The sequence below is a fragment of the Salmo trutta genome, chromosome 33 (assembly GCF_901001165.1).
Source record: "Salmo trutta chromosome 33, fSalTru1.1, whole genome shotgun sequence".
In the NCBI taxonomy this organism is placed as follows: Eukaryota; Metazoa; Chordata; class Actinopteri; order Salmoniformes; family Salmonidae; genus Salmo; species Salmo trutta.
The window spans coordinates 3,888,384-3,911,512 of NC_042989.1; the positions used below are offsets into that span (position 1 = coordinate 3,888,384).

The following is a 23,129-nucleotide window of genomic DNA, read 5'->3' on the forward strand; positions in this document are numbered from 1 at the left end:
TGATGAAAACTTGCTCCAGAGCGTTCAGGATCTGACTAGTGCGAAGGTTCACATTCCAACAGGACAATGACCCTAAGCACACAGCCAAGACGGTGGGTTTGGGACAAGTCTCTGAATGTCCTTGAGTGGCCCAGACAGAGCCCAGACTTGAACCCGATCTAACATCCCTGGAGAGACCTGAAAATAGCTCGGCAGCAACGCTCCCCATCAAACCTGACAGAGCTTGGGAGGATCTGCAGAGAAGAATGGGGGAAACTCCACAAATGTTTTATTTTAAGAATGTGAAATGTCAGAATAATAGTAGCTTTTATTTCTTTCATCACATTCCCAGTGGGTCAGAAGTTTACATACTAATTGAGTGTATTTGGTAGCATTTCCTTTAAATTTCTTAACTTGGGTGAAATGTTTCGGGTAGCCTTCCACAAGCTTCCCACAATAACTTGGGTGAATTTTGGCCCATTCCTCCTGACAGAGCTGGTGTAACTGAGTCAGGTTTGTAGGCCTCCTTGCTCGCACACGCCTTTTCAGTTCTGCCCACACATTTTCCATGGGATTGAGGTCAGGGCTTTGTGATGGCCACTCCAATACCTTGACTTTGTTGTCCTTAAGCAATTTCGCCACAACTTTTGGAAGTATGCTTGGGGTCATTGTCCATTTGGAAGACCCATTTGCGACCAAGCTTCAACTTCCTGACTGATGTCTTGAGATGTTGCTTCAATATATCCACAATTTTCCATCCTCATGATGCCATCTATTTTATGAAGTGCACCAGTTCCTCCTGCAGCAAAGTACCCCCACAACACGATGCTGCCACCCCCGTGCTTCATGGTTCGGATGGTGTTCTTCGGCTCCCCCTTTTTCCTCCAAACATGACGATGGTCATTATGGTCAAACAGTTCTATTTTTGTTTCATCAGACCAGAGGACATTTCTCCAAAAAGTACAATCTTTGTCCCCATGTACAGTTGCAAACTGCACATTTTTTATGGCAGGTTTGGAGCAGTGGCTTCTTCCTTACTAAGCGGACTTTCAGGTTATGTCAATATAGGACTCGTTTTACTGTGGATATAGATACTTTTGTACCCGTTTCCTCCAGCATCTTCAAAAAGTCCTTTGCTGATGTTCTGGGATTGATTTGCACTTTTCGTGCCCAAGTACGTTCATCTCTAGGAGACAGAACGCGTCTCCTTCCTGAGCGGTATGATGGCTGCGTGGTCCCATGGTGTTTATACTTGCGTACTATTGTTTGTACAGATGAACGTGGTACCTTCAGACGTTTGGAAATTGCTCCCAAGGATGAACCAGACTTGTGGAGGTCTACAATTTATTTTCTGAGGTCTTGGCTGATTTCTTTTGATATTCCTATGATGTCAAGCAAAGAGGCACTGAGTTTGAAGGTAGGTCTTGAAATACATCCACAGGTACACCTCCAATAGGCTAATTGACATCATTTGAGTCAATCAGAAGCTTCTAAAGCCATGGAATTTTCCAAGCTGTTTAAAGGCACAGTCAACTTAGTGTATGTAAACTTCTGACCAAGTGGAATTGTGATACAGTGAATTACAAGTGAAATAATCTGTCTAAACAATTGTTGGAAAAATTACTTGTCATGCACAAAGTAGATGCCCTAACCGACTTTCCAAAACTATAGTTTGTTAACAAGACATTTGTGGGGTGGTTGAAAAACGAGTTTTAATGACTCCAACCTAAGTGTATGTAAACTTCCGACTTGAGCTGTATTAAGGGAATAGGGTGCCATTTGGAAGAAGTGGCAGTATTGATATGGGGGTATCAAAATGTGATTCAGCAGCATAGTCTCTGTCAATGATGCCATGTCCTAGTCCCTGTTATGCAGTGTAAGCGTAACGATAGTGTCACGGTTTTCTTCAGTGTAAGAGGACCAAGGCGCAGCGGAAGTGTGGATACTCATATTTTTAATGTTCAAAAAAAGGAGTAGAGCATCCACTTGAAACATACAAAACAACACTCACAACCGCAACAGTGTGGCAGGCTCAAACAAACGCAGTGCACACAACAATTCCCCACAACCCCAAAAGGCAAAGTAGGCCACTTATGTGTGACTCCCAATCAGCCACAACCCTCTACAGCTGTGCCTGATTGGAAGTCACACGGCCAAAATAAATGAAACAACAAACACAGACTCTTCTGCCACGTCCTGACCCAACTACACCCTCTACTGGTCAGGACGTGACAGTACCCCCCCCTTAAAGGTGCTAACCCCGGAAGCACCTTTTAAAACAAAACAAAAACAACAACCCCAAACAACAAAACAAAAATTCCCCTCTACTAAAGGGAGGGAAGGGAGGGTGGCTGCCGTCAACGACGGCACTGTGCTACACCCCCCCTCCCCAACCCACCTATATCAGGAGGTGGCTCCGGTTCTGGCCTTTCCCGGCAGTTCGGGCCACTCTGGCAGTTCGGGCCACTCTGGCAGTTCGGGGCAGTCTGGCAGCTCGGGGCAGTCTGGCAGCTCGGGGCAGTCTGGCAACTCGGGGCAGTCTGGCAACTCGGCAGTCTGGGCAGTCTGGCAACTCGGGGCAGTCTGGCAACTCGGGGCAGTCTGGCAACTCGGGACAGTCTGGGCAGTCCGGCAACTCGGGACAGTCTGGGCAGTCCGGCAACTCGGGACAGTCTGGGCAGTCCGGCAACTCGGGACAGTCTGGGCAGTCCGGCAACTCGGGACAGTCTGGGCAGTCCGGCAACTCGGGGCAGTCTGGGCAGTCCGGCAACTCGGGACAGTCTGGGCAGTCCGGCAACTCGGGACAGTCTGGGCAGTCCGGCAACTCGGGACAGTCTGGGCAGTCCGGCAACTCGGGGCAGTCTGGCAACTCGGGGCAGTCTGGCAACTCGGGGCAGTCTGGCAACTCGGGACAGTCTGGCAACTCGGGACAGTCTGGCAACTCGGGACAGTCTGGGCAGTCCGGCAACTCGGGACAGTCTGGGCAGTCCGGCAACTCGGGACAGTCTGGGCAGTCCGGCAACTCGGGACAGTCTGGGCAGTCCGGCAACTCGGGACAGTCTGGGCAGTCCGGCAACTCGGGGCAGTCTGGGCAGTCCGGCAACTCGGGGCAGTCCGGGGCAGTCTGGCCACTCCGGCAGTTCGGGGCAGTCTGGCCACTCCGGCAGTTCGGGGCAGTCTGGCCACTCCGGCAGTTCGGGGCAGTCTGGCCACTCCGGCAGTTCGGGGCAGTCTGGCCACTCCGGCGGTTCGGGGCAGTCTGGCCACTCCGGCGGTTCGGGGCAGTCTGGCCACTCCGGCGGTTCGGGGCAGTCTGGCCACTCCGGCGGTTCGGCGCAGTCTGGCCACTCCGGCAGTTCGGCGCAGTCTGGCCACTCCGGCAGTTCGGCGCAGTCTGACCTCTCTGGCGACGGTTGACTGGCGGGCAGCTCTGACGACGGTTGACTGGCGGGCAGCTCTGACGACGGTTGACTGGCGGGCAGCTCTGACGACGGTTGACTGGCGGGCAGCTCTGACGACGGTTGACTGGCGGGCAGCTCTGACGACGGTTGACTGGCGGGCAGCTCTGACGACGGTTGACTGGCGGGCCGCTCTGACGACTGTTGACTGGCGAGCCTGGGTTCACGCACTTGAAGCCTGGTGCGTGGTGCTGGTACTGGGCGTACCCGATTGTGACCACGCACCTCCATGCTAGTGCGGGGAGCTGGCCTGGGGCTCCATTCTTGCCCCGCAACACTCCCCTTGTGCCCCCCCTAAAAATTTATTGGGGGTGCCTCTCGGTCTCCCTTACCTCGCCAGCCTTCTTCCGCTGCTTGGTCGTGTGTTGGTGGGGAATTCTGTCACGGTTTTCTTCAGTGTAAGAGGACCAAGGCGCAGCGGAAGTGTGGATACTCATATTTTTAATGTTAAAAAAAAAGGAGTAGAGCATCCACTTGAAACATACAAAACAACAAACAATACTCACAACCGCAACAGTGTGGCAGGCTCGAACAAACGCAGTGCACACAACAATTCCCCACAACCCCAAAAGGCAAAGTAGGCCACTTATGTGTGACTCCCAATCAGCCACAACCCTCTACAGCTGTGCCTGATTGGAAGTCACACGGCCAAAATAAATGAAACAACAAACACAGACTCTTCTGCCACGTCCTGACCCAACTACACCCTCTACTGGTCAGGACGTGACAGATAGACTATAATGCCAATTCGATTACAAAGTCATTGACACATGGTTATTACACTGAACAAAAATGTAAACGCAACATGCAACAATTTCGTAGTTAGTATGGAAATCATTCAGTTGAAATAAATTCAACAGGCCCTAATCTATGGATTTCACATGACTGGGAATACAAATATGCATCTGTTGGTCACAGATACCTTAAAATAAAAGGTAGGGGCGTGGATCAGAAAACCTGTCAGTATTTGGTGTGATGCCATATACGCCATCTACCCGGTATAGTTGAAACGGCGATTCATCCGAAAAGAGCACACTTCTGTAGCGTGCCAGTGGCCGTCGAAGATGAGCGTTTGCCCACTGAAGTTGATTACGACGCCAAACTGCAGTCAGGTTAAGACCTTGGTGAGGATGATGAGCATGCAGATGTGCTTTCCTGAGATGGTTTCTGACAGTTTTTGCAGAAATTCTTCGGTTGTGCAAATCCACAGTTTAATCAGCTGTCTGGGTGGCTGGTCTCAGACGATTCCGCAGGTGAAGAAGCCGGATGTGGAGGTCCTGGGCTGGCATGGTTACACGTGGTCTGCGATTGTGAGGCCGGTTGGTCATACTACCAAATTCTCTGAAACAATGTTGGAGGCGGCTTATGGTAGAGAAATTATCATTAAATGATCTGGCAACAGCTCTGGTGGACATTCCTGCAGTCAGCATGCCAATTGCATGCCCGCTTAACTTGAGACATCTGTGGCATTGTGTTGTAACAAAACTGCACATTTTAGAGTGGCCTTTTATCGTCCTCAGCACAAGGTGCACCTGTGTAATGATCGTGCTGTTTAATCAGCTTCTTGATATGCCACACACTAACAAGGACGTATACAAAATTTGAGAGAAATAATATTTTTGTGCATATGGAAAATGTCTGAGATATTTTCTTTCAGCTCATGAAACATGGACCAACACTGTTGCGTTTAAAAAAAATAAAACAATTCTGTGTATATACTGTACATTAAGACCAGGCTCGACACCCCAGTAGGGCTGTTTGTTTTATCTTAATCATATCACAATCAACTTTGACCAGTTGATTGTAGACACAAATATAATATTTTTTTGTATACTTAAAAAAAAAAATCTAAATATATTTGAGATTCTTCAAAGTAGCCACCCTTTGCCTATAGTCCACTTTAACATTCTCTATGAAATGGGCTTTGAAGTTGTGTAATTCAATGTAGTGAGCTTTGAAATTATTGATGTGTCCATTTTAAAGTGGTTAAAATTCATAAAAATGGTGATGACGGTAGTATGATAAACAAAATAAACTCAGCAAAAAACGAAACGTCCTCTTACTGTCAACTGCGTTTATTTTCAGCAAACTTAATGTGTAACTATTTGTATGAACATAAGATTCAACAACTGAGACAAACTGAACATGTTCCACAGACATGTAACTAACAGAAATTGAATAATGTGTCCCTGAACAAAGGGGGGGATCAAAAGTAGCAGTCAGTATGGGATTGAGATCCGGGCTCTTCGCTGGCCGTGGCAGAACACTGACATTCCTGTCTTGCAGTAAATCACTCACAGAACGAGCAGTATGGCTGGTGGCATTGTCATGCTGGAGGGTCATGTCAGGATGAGCCTGCAAGAAGGGTACCACATGAGGGAGGAGGATGTCTTCCCTGTAACACACAGCATTGAGATTGCCTGCAATGACAACAAGCTCAGTCCGATGATGCTCTGACACACTGCCCCAGACCACGACAGACCCTCCACCTCCAAATCGATCCCGCTCCAGAGTACAGGCCTCGGTGTAACGCTCATTCCTTCGACAATAAACACGAATCCGACCATCACCCCTGGTGAGACAAAACCGCAACTCGTCAGTGAAGAGCACTTTTTGCCAGTCCGGTCTGGTACAGCGACGGTGGGTTAATGCCCATAGGCGACGTTGTTGCCGGTGATGTCTAGTGAGGACCTGCCTTACAACAGGCCTACAAGCCCTCAGTCCAGCCTCTCTCAGCCTATTGCTGACAGTCTGAGCACTGATGGAGGGATTGTGCGTTCCTGCTGTAACTCGGGCAGTTGTTGCCATCCTGTACCTGTCCCGCAGGTGTGATGTTCAGCTGTACCGATCCTGTGCAGGCAGGTGTTGTTACACATAGTCTACCACTGTGAAGACGATCAGCTGTCCTTCCTGTCTCCCTGTAGCACTGTCTTAGGCGCCTCACAGTACGGACATTGCAATTTATTGCCCTGGCCACATCTGCAGTCCTCATGCCTCCTTGCAGCATGCCTAAGGCACGTTCACGCAGATGAGCAGGGACCCTGGGCGTCTTTCTTTTGGTGTTTTTCAGAGTCAGTAGAAAGGCCTCTTTAGTGTCCTAGGTTTTCATAACTGTGACCTTGATTGCCTACCGTCTGTAAGCTGTTAGTGTCTTAACGACCGTTCCACAGGTGCATGTTCATTAATTGTTTATGGTTCATTGAACAAGCATGGGAAACAGTGTTTAAACCCTTTACAATGAAGATCTGTGAAGTTATGTGGATTTTTACAAATTATCTTTGAAAGACAGGGTCCTGAAAAAGGGAGTTTATAACTTTAATGATTTATTTTTTTCTTCATTTTTAGGTTTACTTTTTGAAAATACTAATGTTAATGGAACAAAATACCAAGAAATCTCAAAATTGATAGGTTGATGAAAAAATGTAATTTCAGCCTGTGGTGCCTGGCCTTAAATGATTTCAGCCTCTGTAGGACAGTGAACCGATATCACTATATTATTAATTTTATAAATCCATTTTGTGAGATGAAAATCCTTAGCAATACTTTGAAGACATTTGCAGGAGATGAGTCTGCAAAAGTCCTGAAACTTTCCCATCTTTTTCTTCAGCCAATACAACAAAGGGCACTAAGGAACACAATAGCAGGAAGTCTCTGCAGAGTCATGTGTGGGTCTGGAGGTCCTGGGTTTCTGTCAAGGAAAACGCGCCTCTACTGTTCCCGATAATTTATGGTACACTGAGATGTGTCTATGATCCCACAGCGACTCAAGTTGATCCTGTTGACTGTTGTGAGGTCAAAGAGAACTGTAGCTGCGTCACAATGCTTCTCCCCCTCGCTATGCCTCTGGGGTCACAGCTGAGGAGGTCTGGAGAGTGTAGGGGTCATGGGCAACTGGGGAGAGGCAAGTACAGTAGCTCAGAGACACACACATTCGGTCTGGCCCTGGTCACAAACACACTTTGCTGGTTCTCTACCACTCCACATTCCTATTGCTTCTGATGTTGTAAAAAACACTGGTCAGTTTATTTGTCTTCTGTGGTGCTGTATGCACTGATTGTGAGTCTAATGTGATGGCTTGTGCTGACTCTCCGTAACATGTAGATCCTTACTATGTGGTGAGGTAGGACTTCCTCGCTGTTCTTACGGACTATGTCTTCTCTGTTTTAGGATGGCTCGTTGGGAACCTTTGAGGACTTGGCTCAGGAGTACTCAGAGTATTACAGCACTTCTCTCACTGACGTCCAAGACAGAATGGAGGAGATCTGCAAACGCAAACTTGTACAAGTTGCAGAGTCAGAGATGGTACGATCATATATTACATGTTCAGTGTGATACAGATTACAACGTTTTTTTTCCATCTGTGGATACCCGCTTTGCACCGACTTCATTCTAATTCAAATGATGTGGAGGAAGCCTTTAGAAATGTGGTTTTCATTTAAATCCTCTAATATGTGTGCGAGTTTAGGGTGACGTTACAATTTTGTCCCGTTCATTTATCAAGATATTTATGTTTTGAAATGCTGATTGAATCAGATGTTGTCATTCCTTAATTTGCCTCTGTGCGTTTCAGGAAAAGGTTGACTTAGTGCCCACATCACTGCAGCCTCGCTCACAGATACAGGTGACGGACTCCTATTCTCCCTATTGGTTTTGACCCCTATTGTATGTTAACCCTCTGGGAGGAGGGATTTTCTCAGCCCTGATCCTGCAGACATCAGATCAGCTATGAACCAGATCACAGCCCTGTCATTGTAGCATTATAACATCTTGGTTTTCCTTGATCACAAATTCCCGTTTCACTCTCTATAATGGAGACTCTGTGGCCTTGTTATTTGTAATGCATACTGTTAATATGTGTCCGGAAATAACGTTTCAAAAAATACACCCGAGGAATGTGCACTGTAGCCTTTTTGTGGCCAATGAGATACACGTTAAAGAGTTCCAAACCAATATGCCGGCCAGTGAGCTAGACTGTGGTTCCTCTAAGTTTGTCAGTTTCCATTGCCTGCCTGTCTGACTGCATTGTTCTGTTCTCTACAGGATTCGCTAGGGCTGAGTAGCAGTAGCGCTGTGTCCACTCCCGAGACAGAGAGAAGGTAAGACCGTAGAGATACTGAAACTGTTATTCTGTAGTCGTCAACGGTATTGTCTCCCCTTTGTGTGGAGTGTGTTATATTGTGATGTCCTTATACTGTATGTAGTTCAATTGGTGTTGTCGATCAGTGAAGTAGGAAAGTCATAGCAGTCCCATACATTGTCTTCATGTCCTAGTGAAATTGTCTTTCTGTAAATTGACAAACTCCTGGGAGGTATTTGGGCGACTCTACAGAAGTGGTGTAAATTGCTGACCCACTCCAAAGAAACTAAAATGGTTAAGTCTCCAAACTTACTTCATGATATATGTTCTAATTAATTCCAAGGCAATAACAAACATATTTTTTAATGAATATAGTACAAAGTCATTGTTTATACACCTATTGAGGTGGAGGTCCCTAACCCTGATTCCTAAACACAATTCATGAATTTAGATGTTAAAGTAATTACACTTATTTCAATAGAACATCTTGAATTGTTATATTATTATATTTGAAAGAAAACTGACCTAATAATAAGTAGTTTTGTATATTTTTAAGCATGTAAAAAAAAAAAATAAAGATATGCTTTCCTACCTTTTTGATGGCACTAGCGAAACACACCCATTAAAAGACTGCAGAATGAATGTGCCTTAAGCTACACCCATACAAATATCACCAGGTGATGGGATTGCACCCCTCTCCAGCATGGCCACATGGTGAGTAGTCTTATCTGCAAACATTGTGGAGAAAATTTGTGAGCAAGTTGCTAAACCTTCATGTCTTTTTAAGAGGTGTCCCCACCGAACATCTAATATTTTAAGAAATATGTAAAGTACGGTTTTGAGACAAAAATATATGTTTGCTGGGATGTACATCTGATACATTTAAGGCTAGCCAGGCATATGCTCGCTATGGGGATTCATTAAATGGATGCTTCAGGATTTTGGCAATGAAGCCCTTTTTTATTTAAGAAACGTGTTGGAAATTCCAAATGGTTTGCGTAGTCAACTTACACACAGCACTGACACACACACACTTACCCCACCAGACATGCAACCAGGGGTCTTTTCACGGTCCCCAGGCCCAGAACACATTCAAGGAAACGTACAGTATTATACAGAGCCATGAGTGCATGGAACTCCATTACATCTTTTATAGTAAAGTGAACAGCAAACCTGGTTTAAAGAAAATAAAGCGACACCTCAAGGCGCAACGCCTCTCCCCATGTGACCTACTTGTTGTGTGTATGTACTGATGTGAGTTAACTGATAGATGCACACACACACTACATGTTAATGTTTTTAAATGCATGCAAATTGTAAAGTCTTTTGTCTGATGTATTTTTGGTTATATGTCTGACCCCAGTAAGACTAGCTGTCGCTAATAAATCAAAATCCAATCTATTTCCCCTGAGAAAGACGAACTCGTGGATACCATTTTTATGTCTCTGCGTACAGTTTGAAGGATGTACATGGGAATTTAACCCGCAAAAGGTATTTTTATGTGTACTATGTCATTGTAACAGTGTAGGTTCCGTCCCTCTCTTCGCCCCAACCCGGGCTCAAACCAGGGACCCTTGCACACATCAACAACTGACACCCACGAAGCATCGTTACCCATCGCGCCACAAAAGCCGCGGCCCTTGCAACGCAAGGGGAAACCCTACTTCAAGTCTCAGAGCGAGTGACGTCACTGATTGAAATGCTATTAGCGCGCACCACCGCTAACTAACTAGCCATTTCACATCGGTTACACTCACCCCCCCTTTTGACCTCCTCCTTTTCCACAGCAATGATCCGGGTCACGGCACCAATGTAACAGTGTAGGTTCCATCCCTCTCTTTGCCCCAACCTGGGCTCGAACCAGGGACCCTTGCACACATCAACTGACACCCACGAAGCATCGTTACCCATCACGCCACAAAAGCCGCGGCCCTTGCAACGCAAGGGGAAACCCTACTTCAAGTCTCAGAGCGAGTGACGTCACTGATTGAAATGCTATTAGCGCGCACCACCGCTAACTAACTAGCCATTTCACATCGGTTACATCATCACGCACATCCTTTTATCCGCAACAAGTGAATTTGGTGGGAAACTGCGCATATTGTTTTTATGCAGATTTTAGAATATTTTCATTAAATCTGTCGCCAATTGGATGGAAACGTAGCTTATGAGTGACTCTTGATTGTTAGTCCACTGTATTATTTTAATAATTATTTATATGTTTGATTATTTTTTTAGAATTATTGAAGGACAGGGACATCCATAAGGTGCCAACATGTCAAAGTACAGCGGACAGAGTTTAAAACGGACCCTGTGCAATATCAAGAATATCTGATATAGAAATAAATGCTAGAAGGAAGGAAGTGGGAAAGTAAGTCAAATTTCGTGAAATATTTATCCAAGAGGTACACGAGCAAGAGGGCAGGAGTGAGAAGGCAGACAGACGCAGACAGAAAGACATGTCTTTTATTGATTGTGATAATGATGTGAATCACATGTGCCCCATTCGATATGGAAGCAGTTAAGTTCAAAATGTACACGCCAGGTCACAACCGAAGAAAATGTCACTACCAACGCGGCGGATATTTTGCCACAAATAAGATGGGTAAAGTGACCATTTTTTAAAAATCAATCAACATAATTAGATGCGTAAGTAATTCAATCAATAGGTTGCAGATTCATTCATAAAATCAACATTGTCTAATTTTTCTCTGTAAAATATTCAATATTTCCCTAAATTACATTTTAAGGTTTTAAAGTCAGTTTAAAAGGCCTGTTTTTACTATTTAGTAAATGTTGTATGCTAATAAAATTAATCTGTAATCAAAAATGTATCAAAATTCACTACTGTGCCTTTTATTGCAACTTTTCACTGTTTCAGTAGTGACACATTTAGTGGGATGGTGAGGAATTCAGGACAAGATTTAACATATGCAAAGTTTTAGTATTTAACACATACTGTATGTTTCCACCACTTCTGTAAAATGAGCCTCATAGGACAGGACAGTCAGTAAGACAGTCATTCCCTTTCATACATTATCCCCATAGGTTCTGTCTCAAATGGCACCCTATTCCCTATTTGGTGCACTTCTTTTGACCAAGGCCACATAGGGTTCTCTCTGGTCAATAGGGTGCCATTTGGCACGCAGCCCCTAGTCAGCGCGAGGAAATGTTTCATACTTCCTGTCCTGATGACCTCCAGCCACCTTTTATGAAGTGTTCCTCTGCTAGTATACCAACAGGAAACGTCCTGTCCTTCCCCCTATTGTGTGTTTGGAGATGGTCATATTGTGAACGCAGGAGAAATAAGGGAGGAAAGGAGGAATCTGGGTAATGAGTAATAGCATAGTACTATACACTGAGTCAGCGGGGTGTCTGCAACACCAGATTTAAGTTTGTTTACTTGCCTAGTTCCACCTTAGCTTTAGCATTGTCCAGTGCAAAACAATGATTGAAGTAGTAACTCCTGTTAGCATGCTCTAAGAAGTATCCCAAATCACCTCAAAGTAACGTGACTTTATACAGTATGCTGGTTTTGAGTAGCCACCTCTGAGAATTGGTTCACTTCATAAACGACCAGAACACAAGAGCCTTGATTTCTACTAATCTTGCTGAGGGAAAGGTTGTACAGTACTGGGCTTGCTGTGAATTTAGGCAAGGCACCCTCTTGTGGCCACCTGTAGAACTGTGTCGATGGGGAATGATAGTTGTTGCTGATGCTAGAGACTATCAGCTGATGTCAGAGGAGAGAGATTGGGAGAGAGAGGGGTGCGAGAGGGAGTGAGGAGACAGACCGACAAGGTAGACAGTGAAAGAGCAAGTGTGAGAGAGTTAGAGAGGGAGACAGAACAGCGATAGAGAGAGAAATTTGAGAGGGTGATATGGAGGCCACGTGAAGAGCTGTAGTGTTGAAGTGAGTGCAGTCAGTAAAACCCAGGCAGTCGGGGTGTGAAAAGCCTCTATTGTTGTTGAGAGAGCCTCAGTGATCTGACCTCTGTCCAGCAGACTGACAGCGTGATGTTTTCCCATCTGGACTGACCACTGGGAGCGGCCCCCACTAACACTGCACTGTACTGGCCGGGTCCAGTGGCACGAGGGACAGTGCACATTTGTGAGGGATACGGTAGTGCATATTTGTTAGGGACAGTGCACGCGTCTGTAATTCTTGAACAGGGACAGAGAACTCAGTGGATAAAGGGGTGTTTTGTTCGAAGACGGTACAGTAGGATAGCAGCAGTACAATGAAGAAAATTGCATTGGAAAACAGGTGAGATGATGATGATGATGATGATGATGATGTCTGTGACCGGACTCTGCATCTTTTTATTTCTTGGATTGTGTTTTTTTTTTTGTGCCATCTGTCTTGTTTTTGATTCAATCTTGGTTTATTTTTAGGTTGTCCATGCATAAATCAAGTTCTGAGGATGCATCAGGGGGTATGTTTGTTTATTTTTTATCATCAGTTCTGTAGTTTGATGGGTCTAGGTAAAATATCATGTAATTACTTGACATTTTAAATTGTGTGTAACTACAAACACAACTGTTGTCATTGTGTCTGACTACAAATTTACTACAATAGTACCTCATTTGAAGATTGAACTTGGGACAGTTTTTGTTTTGATCACAATTGAGACACAATTTAATGTGTTATATTTTGGAATAACTACATATGCATAACTTAAAAAACCATCTACATATTTTGAAAGTTTGCTAGGGGTAGCCATTGTATGGGGCAGTGTGGGTTTTATATGTTTTAAACCCTACTGTACCTCCTTGTTTAGGAAAATGGGACGGAAAGAGACAGAAAAATAAGTCATTCTGGCAGAATTTCCGGAAGTCGCAGAAAGGTGTCGTGCGGCAGACCACAAGAGGTATGTTTTTGTTTTGGACACATCCTCCGTCTTTACCCAACATTTCTGATCACACAAATCAGGGAACTGTGTCCCATTCTCACTGCATCTGTTTTTTTTTTTAATCTAATTTTGTATTTTTCATGTGTTTATTGAAAGGGACTGCTCTGAAATGAAGGAAAAACTGGTAAAGGGAATAGTGTATAGGAGAGAGTTGGGACTGGTATTCGATCCCACACGGCATGTGCTGGGGGCAGCGGTATGAATATAAACAAAACGTATTTGCAGATCTCCTGATATACCTGACCAATATTGAAAACTCAATGCCCCCTTTGCTAAAAATCTTTTCAGAATACAATATACAATATGCAAGATGTACAAAACCTTGCAGAGAGCCTATCCAACTGACAAACTCTTAGAAAATATAAACTATTGGAACCAAGAACTATTGTTGGCATAAAATGGAGGGAAAGTTGGAGCTTAACTAACAAAATTACAGTTAACATAAATGTACCCTTAATACAGTATAAACTAATGTATAGAATTTCTTACACAAAATTCACAAATTCTACAGCACATTGGCAGAGTCATGTTTTAAGTGTAAAACTAATAAGACTCAATAATCCATCCTTTCTGGGAACGCTATAAAGTCGAAGTTGCGGGCGGAGTATTACATAACTATTACAATCTAAATGTGCTCTTAATCTGTCTGCATACTTCAAGACATGGCATATGGGGGTGTAGTGAGATACCCGATGGGTTGGACGATTCTCTTCTAATCACTCATCTTGAGAAAAACGTTTACTAAGAACACAATGGAAAAATCAACCGATTTTATTATTTCACTACTGAAAGTGCGTGGGCTATGGAGAGAAACAAAATGGTGCAGTTTCAGGCCATGTGGCAAACAATGCAGGCGCTAGGGATGGTGTATGAGCATGTGGGTCTGGGCAGAAGAGATGTAGCCGTTGTTTGCGTTGAAGTTGTTGTTTGTATTTGGTGTGGGGGGAAAAATAATACATTTCAATGTGATTTAAAAAAAGAAGTGTTTAGATGCACCATCTCATTTTCAATAGTGTAAAAAAATGCACACTATACTTAGTAACAATAATAATATGGCAACTACTGTCTAATAACAATGAAATAATAATACGCATTTTAAACTTACATTAACAAAAAACCTATAATATATACAGTACATACATATTTACAAATATCTACACATGTTTCTATTAGTTAAAAACACAGTTTGTTCCTAACATTTGAAAAATACTTTTCTTAAATTCCCTGTGTTCTATTTACCAGGTGAGGACATAGGTTTTGTAGCCAGTGACATCACTATGAGTGATGAAGAGCGCATCCAGCTGATGATGATGGTCAAGGAGAAGATGATAAGTGTGGAGGAGGCCTTGGCAAGGGTATGATGATGTCACTTCCTGTCTTCCTACTGTATGATGTAGTTTCCTCCAGATACTGTACTGGATCTCTTTTCTCAGGATGTACTGTAGGCGTCCTCTGCAATTACTGGATATTGAGCATCTCAGTAGGATTTATAACGAGGGAATACAAGTCTGATTTGATCACGTATTTATTGTGCTGCTTTAGCTCTTATAGTGCCATATTGGATACTTATGGAGTCTCCTTCTCCTCTCTTCTCTCCCCTCTCTTCCTCACAGCTGAAAGAGTTTGAGACCCAGAGCAGGCAGAACTGCAGCACTGTTCTTACAGAATGGCCTGATGCTCCCAGTCCAACCCTGAACGAGTCCTCCAACTGCAATGTAAGTGTCGCTGATAACTCATGGATATAAGTGTTGTCGCTCTGTATGGATTTGGTGTGTTTGGTGTATACCGTATGAGCTCATCGTCCTGCCATCTAACAAGGCTAGTGAGGTGTTTATGCCCCCCTCGGTCTCTCTCTGTGTGTGTAACCTGCAACCTGCCCACTCCAGGCCCTTTCCCAACAGGCAGTCCTCTATTCATCCCAGTCAAAGCACCTGCTTAACCCCCTATTGTGTTGCTGTGAGTGGGTAGATTCAGCACTGTGCTGTGTTATGCAGGCCACAGCTCTTTTCTGCATGGTTGGGGTGATTAGGGGGCTCAGGTCCAGCCCACATATTTCAGATTCATCTGGATGGCCTCACTCTGTTTCTCGCTCTGTCATCTCTTCACACGGCCGTTTTCTCTATCCCCCCACTGTCACTTTAAAAAAAAAAATGTATAAACCTAATTCTCTGTTTGTAGTGTATCCCCATCAAAACCAAAGTGTTTGCACTTTTGAGCTTTAAATTGATGCGCATTTTCCTGGAGACTTCACTTGTTTTCCTGCTAGTTCTTGGCTCCATGTTGCAGCTACAGCTTCTGACTTCAACTTTATCTTCCAATTATTAGAAAATACTTTGAACTGTTCTTTATCATTCTTTGAGTTGTCTCATGAAGAATTTACAACTATAGTTCTGTAAATAATAGAGTACTCTCTCAAACATTTTTAATCTCATCTCTTTTTTTTTTGCCAAGATGAAACCTGCTCTAGACAGGCAGAATGGGCATTATATTTAATGGTTCAAGATGCTATGCGTACTGTGATATAGCCTGTATGAACGCCCCTGAATCAGGTGTACATTTTATCTCACCAAGATGAGATGATCTGTGACAAGATGAGCCCATGTGGTCAGATGTCTGCTAGGCTATATTTAAGAAATGATAACCATGGTTTCTTTTTCTCCTCTGGCCCACAGCTGTAGCTTTCACATATGGTTTCTTTCTCACTAACTGGTGAGCTGTAGCACATTCAGTGCGTCATCAAAAGCATATAAAAATGACGTGGGAAAGCGGCTGATTTTATAGCTGTGGCGCGCTGAACTATTGATCCACTGTGAATAAACTGATGGTTTTGTTCTGACCACTGTCCCAGGCGCTACATATGAGATGATATTTTGGTCTGACACTTCTAACTGCTCTGACCTTTTTTCATGTAGATGGGGTATTCCAGCTTTCAGACCTTTTTGTTTTCTAGCGCAAACCTCTGAGTCAAACAGGCCGACCACAGTGCCTATACATAAACTGCAGGTCTACACTCTGGTTTGATACTTCGTTATTTATATTGAGGTCATGTGCTGCATGCAGTCTCTACCTTAACAATAATAGAGCTATGTTCCCATTATGCATTTCTCGGAAAGGGTGAAGAATCCTTCTAATACTAACTTTACTTATAAACAGGTCAAATAAACATTCAAATGTACATTATTTTCACAGGTTCCATTTTCCTAGTTTTAAGGCTTCAGAGCTACTGACTGACTCTTTATCATCCTTACCACCTTTTAACTGGGTCTCCTCTCCTTCCAACCCGGTTCGTCTGTTATCTTCAGTCATGTGAGCAGTCGGATGGTGAACAGGAGGAGTCCGGGACGTTCAGACGGCTCCATAAGCTGGTCAGCTCCAGTCGTAGGGTCCGCAAGAAACTCCTCAGGATCGACGAGTCCAAGAAGCCTGGGTCTGACGGTGAGACGGGTCACTGCAGGAGTGTTATGACAAGCCCAAACACTCTTAGTCCCCATAGGAGAACCCTATTGAGAACCCTATGTGGAAAGGGTTCTACCTGGAACCAAAAGGGGTTCTTCAAAGGGTTCTCCTATAGGGAAAGCCAAATAACCTTTTTTGGTTCTAGATGGCACCTTTTTTTCAACAAGTGTAGGGTGAAGATTAGGGCAAGACCATAGTGCACCAGATATGATTTGGACAAGTCCCATTAGGGTCCAGATGTGAACCTTTAAATAGTCTGTAGTCTATACCCAACAAACTATGTTGTTGTTCTCTAGAGGTCTTCACTTGGCTTGTTTAAAAAAGGACTACTACTACTAATCCAAGTTGAGTTGTCATCCATTACACAACACATTGTCTTGCGATTCCCTGGCTCTGCCACAAACCTGTCCTTACTCCTGTCACCTCCCCTGTCCCTCCCAGAGTCTCTGAGTATGGTCGGGCCTGTCCTGGGTGATGCCATGTCCTCTCTGTCCCTGTACTCTGGGGTTCAGAAGAAGCAGTCTGGCGGGTGTCACCTCGATGACTCCCTGTCCTCCGCCTTGCGCGACCAGCTGACTTATGACCTTCGAGACTCAGACAGCCTGACCACCTCTCCCTCCTCCTCCTCCTTGGACACCTGCAGCAGCAACACACACACCCACAGCCTGGATACAGTCTCCAGCACCAGCCAGCGACTGTCCACAGCCTTCAGTAAGACGGGTGAAGAAAGTCCCAATTTTCTTCTTCTATTAAGATGTGTTGCTATGACAAAATTGAAACTAAGCTTCAATTGCTACTTATATCCCAGTTATTTTTTATGTGATCTATTTTTGGTTCCTAGCAACCTTCATTTGTTTAAGCAAGATGATAAGAGTTGAGCACGTTCTCTCCTTTTACCTGATGATGCAGGAGGATCCAGCCCAGCCTGTAGCCCAGGGAGATGCCCGGACACAGGCCCCAGCGGCGACGTGAGGGCAGTGAGGGCCGGGGGTAGTGGTTCCTCCCTGTCAGAGATAGAGGTTGGTGGTGGAGAGGATGGACCCAGGATGGCCCGGTCAGTCACGGATGGAGAGATCAGGAGAGTAATCGGCCCACTCAGCTACCATGGGGTGAGTAATGTTTGGCCGGATCCCAAATGGCAACCTATTCCCTATATAGTGCACTACCCACATGGCTCTGGTCAAAAGCAGAACACTATATAGGGAATAGGGTGCCGTTTAGGAATTAGTGTATGCACTGTGTAGTTTCTATATCTTTAATCAGGGACAGTTTAGCCTGGGTGCCAGTCTGTTTCTGCTCCCTTGCCAACTCCTTATGGAATTGTAATGTTTGGCTTGACAATGACGGCAATTGAGTTGGCATGAGCACAAACAGATCTGGGACCAGGCTAGGACCGGTTGGATGTTCACTCAGTCCAAAACTATCGTCACAATGAACCACACTGTCGTATGTGCTTGATTGATGAACCTGTCAATATCTCCATTTGGAAGTGATAGTTTTTAAGGTGGTTTATTGATTTCCTCCTTTGTTTCACAGAGAACCTGTAGCTTTGGTGGGTTTGATCTGACCAACCGGTCTCTGCACATGGTCACCGGAGATCAGGACCTCACTGTAAGTAGTTTAACAATCATTTGAATCATTGAGTTGGGATTTTTTGTTTTCCAATGCTTTTGTTTCCAGACCTCCCATACTTCATACTAATTTTAGAGCAAAGATGGGGATGCCGGTGTGAAAGGCGTAGTCAAGTCTCCACAGACGAACCATCGAATCTCTTTGGGCAAGAAAGTGAAGTCAGTGAAAGAAACCATGAGAAAACGCATCTCAAAGAGATACCACTGCGCTCTCTCTGAACAGGTACGTCAGACTTGATGCAAATCGTATGCAAAATGACCCAGTGGTCAAACCATACTGACAATCTTGCTCGTGTCCCTGGTGGCAATTCGTTGGACTTGGTTCATGATGATTGATAGATTAAGCTGGAGGGAACGTGTAGTAACCATGTAATAAACCTGTAGTTTCGTCTTCTTGCCTTCCAGTTAAGCCCAGACCGTATGTCCAGCGGGCCCCAGTCCCCCCACAGCCACACAGACACAGACTCACTGGAGAAACCCAAGCTGAAGGCTGGAGGCTCAGTGGAGAGCCTGAGGAGCTCCCTCAGCGGACAGAGCTCCATGAGTAAGTACCACCTGTGTTTGGGGGTAGGTGTGGGGGTCTGTCTGGGTCCACATTTATTTGTCTTGTATGTGGCCTATATTCAGCTTAATTCCAAAGTGAACCTGTTATTTACAGTGACCGGCAGGCAGAACAGACAACTCTTGCATGTTCATTTTCCATAGAATTTGATGTGGTTTAGATCCTTTGAATGACCCTCTCATCTCTTGTTGTTTGCAGGTGGTCAGACAGTGGGCACCACAGACTCCTCCAACAGCAACAGAGAGAGTGTGAAGTCTGAGGATGGAGAGGAGGATGAACTTCCCTACAGAGGACCCTTCTGTGGTCGAGCTATGGTGCACACTGACTTCACCCCCAGCCCCTACGACACTGACTCTCTCAAACTGAAGGTAATGCACCCACACACATACACATACACATATATGTATGTATGTATGTGTGTGTGTGGGTGTGTGCGTGTACCTGTATATGTGTGTGTGTGTGTGTATGTATACGTATGTGTGTATGTATACATGTGTATGTGTGTATATATACGTGTGTATAGTGAGGGGAAAAAAGTAGTTGATCCCCTGCTGATTTTGTACGTTTGCCCACTGACAAAGAAATGATCAGTCTATAATTTTAATGGTAGATTTATTTGAACAGTGAGAGACAGAATAACAACAAAAAAATCCAGAAAAACGCATGTCAAAAATGTTATAAAATGATTTGCATTTTAATGAGGGAAATAAGTATTTGAACCCTCTGCAAAACATGACCTAGCCCTTGTTGGCAATCACAGAGGTCAGATGTTTCTTGTAGTTGGCCACCAGGTTTGCACACATCTCAGGAGGGATTTTGTCCCACTCCTCTTTGCAGATCTTCAAGTCATTAAGGTTTCGAGGCTGACGTTTGGCAACTCGAACCTTCAGCTCCCTCCACGGATTTTCTATGGGATTAAGGTCTGGAGTCTGGCTAGGCCACTCCAGGACCTTAATGTGCTTCGTCTTGAGCCACTCCTTTGTTGCCTTGGTCGTGTGTTTTGGGTCATTGTCATGCTGGAATACCCATCCACAACCAATTTTCAATGCCCTGGCTGAGGGAAGGAGGTTCTCACCCAAGATTTGACGGTACATGGCCCCGTCCATTGTCCCTTTGATGCGGTGAAGCTGTCCTGTCACCTTAGCAGAAAAACACCCCCAAAGCATAATATTTCCACCTCCATGTTTGACGGTGGGGATGGTGTTCTTGGGGTCATAGGCAGCATTCCTTTTCCTCCAAACACGGCGAGTTGAGTTGATGCCAAAGAGCTCCATTTGGTCTCATCTGACCACAACACTTTCACCCAATTGTCCTCTGAATCATTCAGATGTTCACTGGCAAACTTCAGACGGGCATGTATATGTGCTTTCTTAAGCAGGGGGACCTTGCGGGCGCTGCAGGATTTCAGTCTTTCACGACGTAGTGTGTTACCAATTGTTTTCTTGGTGACTATGGTCCCAGCTGCCTTGATCATTGACAAGATCCTCCCGTGTAGTTCTGGGCTGATTCCTCACCCTTCTCATGATCATTGCAACTCCACGAGGTGAGATCTTGCATGGAGCCCCAGGCCGAGGGAGATTGACCGTTCTTTTGTGTTTCTTCCATTTGCGAATAATCACACCAACTGTTGTCACCTTCTCACCAAGCTGCTTGGCGATGGTCTTGTAGCCCATTCCAGCCTTGTGTAGGTCTACAATCTTGTCCCTGACATCCTTGGAGAACTCTTTGGTCTTGGCCATGGTGGAGAGTTTGGAATCTGATTGATTGATTGCTTCTGTGGACAGGTGTCTTTTATACAGGTAATAAACTGAGATTAGGAGCACTCCCTTTAAGAGTGTGCTCCTAATCTCAGCTCGTTACCTGTATAAAAGACACCTGGGAGCCAGAAATCTTTCTGATTGAGAGGGGGTCAAATACTTATTTCCCTCATTTAAAATGCAAATCAATTTATAACATTTTTGACATGTTTTTCTGGATTTTTTTGTTATTCTGTCTCTCACTGTTCAAATAAACCCACCATTAAAATAATAGACTGATCATTTCTTTGTCAGTGGGCAAACGTACAAAATCAGCAGGGGATCAAATACTTTTTTCCCTCACTGTGTGTGTGTGTGTGTGTGTGTGTGTGTATATATGCATGTGTATCTCATTATCCAAATGGACCAATCACAGTATTTGTTCTTGTTTTGCAGAGAGGTGATGTGATTGACATCATCAGCAAGCCTCCAATGGGGACGTGGATGGGCCTGCTGAACAGTAAGGTGGGAACATTTAAGTTCATCTACGTGGACGTTCTGGCTGAGGAGGAAGACAAACCTAAACACACCCGACGGAGGAGGAAGGGACGGCAGCCCAAACCCACCTCTGTAGAGGAACTCCTGGAACGCATCAACCTCAAAGTAATGACTCGACTTGAACAATATAAACACAGATAAACTCACACACTCAACCTCGTAGTAACAACCCTACAGTAATTGTAGACACTCACACACTTAAATGCTGTTAATATCCTCCTCCTTTTGTGATATACAGAGTTCAAGTCGGAAATGTACATACACTTAGGTTGGAGTCATTAAAACTCGTTTTTCAACCACTCCACAAATGTCTTGTTAACAAACTATAGTTTTGGAAATTCGTTTAGGACATCTACTTTGTGCATGACAAAAGTAATTTTTCCAACAATTGTTTACTGACGGATTATTTCACTTATAATTCACTGTATCACAGTTCCAGCGGGTCAGAAGATTACAAACACTAAGTTGACTGTGCCTTTAAACAGCTTGGAAAATTCCAGAAAATGATGTCATGGCTTTAGAAGCTTCTGATAGGCTAAATGACATCATTTGAGTCAATTGGAGGTGTACCTGTGGATGTATTTCAAGACCTACAGTTGAAGTCAGAAGTTTACATATACCTTAGCCAAATACATTTAAACTCGGTTTTTCACAATTCCTGATATTTGATCCTAGTAAAAATTCCCTGTCTTAGGTCAGTTAGGATCACTGCTTTATTTTAAGAATGTGAAATGTCAGAATAATAGTAGAGAATTATTTATTTAAGCTTTTATTTCTTTTATCACATTCCCAGTGGGTCAGATGTTTACATATACTCAATCAGTATTTGGTAGCAATGCCTTTAAATTGTTTAACTTGGGTCAAATGTTTTGGGTATGCCTTCCACAAGCTTCCCACAATAAATTGGGTGAATTTTGGCCCATTCCTCCGGACAGAGCTGGTGTAACTGAGTCAGGTTTGTAGGCCTCCTTGCTCACACATGCTTTTTCAGTTCTGCCCACAAATGTTCTATAGGATTGAGGTCAGGGCTTTGTGATGGCCACTCCAATACCTTGACTTTGTTGTCCTTAAGCCATTTTGCCACAACTTTGGAAGTATGCTTGGGGTCCTTGTCCATTTGGAAGACCCATTTGCGACCAAGCTTTAACTTCCTGTCTGATTTCTTGAGATGTTGCTTCAATATCTCCACATAATTTTCCATCCTCATGAAGCCATCTATTTTGTGAAGTGCACCAGTCCCTCCTGCAGCAAAGGACCCCCACAACATGATGCTGCCACCGCCGTGCTTCACGGTTGGGATGGTGTTCTTCAGCAAAGTGCCTCTTTGCTTGACATCATAGGAAAATCAAAAGAAATAGCCAAAACCTCAGAAAAAAATGGAGACCTCCACAAGTCTGGTTCATCCTTGGGAGCAATTGCCAAACGCTTGAAGGTACCACGTTCATCTGTACAAACAATAGTACACAAGTATAAACACCATGGGACCACGCAGCCATTATACCGCTCAGGAAGGAGACGCGTTCTGTCTCCTAGAGATTAACGTACTTTGGTGTGAAAAGTGCAAATCAATCCCAGAACAACAGCAAAGGACCTTGTGAAGATGCTGGAGGAAACGGGTACAAAAGTATCTTTTTCCACAGTAAAACGAGTCCTATAGCGACATTACCTGAAAGGCCGCTCAGCAAGGAACAAGCCACTGCTTCAAAACCGCCATTAAAAAGCCAGACTACGGTTTGCAACTGCACATGGGGACAAAGAT

The 23,129-nt window shown here is 44.4% G+C and overlaps 1 protein-coding gene across 5 annotated transcripts in view; it reads left to right on the forward strand.

The window, feature by feature from the left end:
- LOC115172243 (SAM and SH3 domain-containing protein 1) overlaps window positions 1–23,129 on the forward strand; it is an 84,192-nt gene that overhangs the window by 56,456 nt on the left and 4,607 nt on the right. For 3 of the 5 annotated variants that reach the window (XM_029729480.1, XM_029729482.1, XM_029729483.1), the window contains 15 exons: window positions 7,605–7,739; window positions 8,008–8,058; window positions 8,478–8,533; window positions 12,910–12,950; window positions 13,296–13,385; window positions 14,670–14,782; window positions 15,041–15,142; window positions 16,730–16,862; window positions 17,325–17,603; window positions 17,793–17,992; window positions 18,420–18,494; window positions 18,591–18,737; window positions 18,920–19,058; window positions 19,275–19,444; window positions 21,269–21,475. In XM_029729480.1, the coding sequence (XP_029585340.1) occupies window positions 7,605–7,739; window positions 8,008–8,058; window positions 8,478–8,533; window positions 12,910–12,950; window positions 13,296–13,385; window positions 14,670–14,782; window positions 15,041–15,142; window positions 16,730–16,862; window positions 17,325–17,603; window positions 17,793–17,992; window positions 18,420–18,494; window positions 18,591–18,737; window positions 18,920–19,058; window positions 19,275–19,444; window positions 21,269–21,475 (1,938 nt within the window). Of the gene's footprint in view, window positions 1–7,604; window positions 7,740–8,007; window positions 8,059–8,477; window positions 8,534–10,629; window positions 12,782–12,909; window positions 12,951–13,295; window positions 13,386–14,669; window positions 14,783–15,040; window positions 15,143–16,729; window positions 16,863–17,324; window positions 17,604–17,792; window positions 17,993–18,419; window positions 18,495–18,590; window positions 18,738–18,919; window positions 19,059–19,274; window positions 19,445–21,268; window positions 21,476–23,129 lie in introns of those variants that run through there. The other 2 variants (XM_029729481.1, XM_029729484.1) reach the window with 2 other exon arrangements.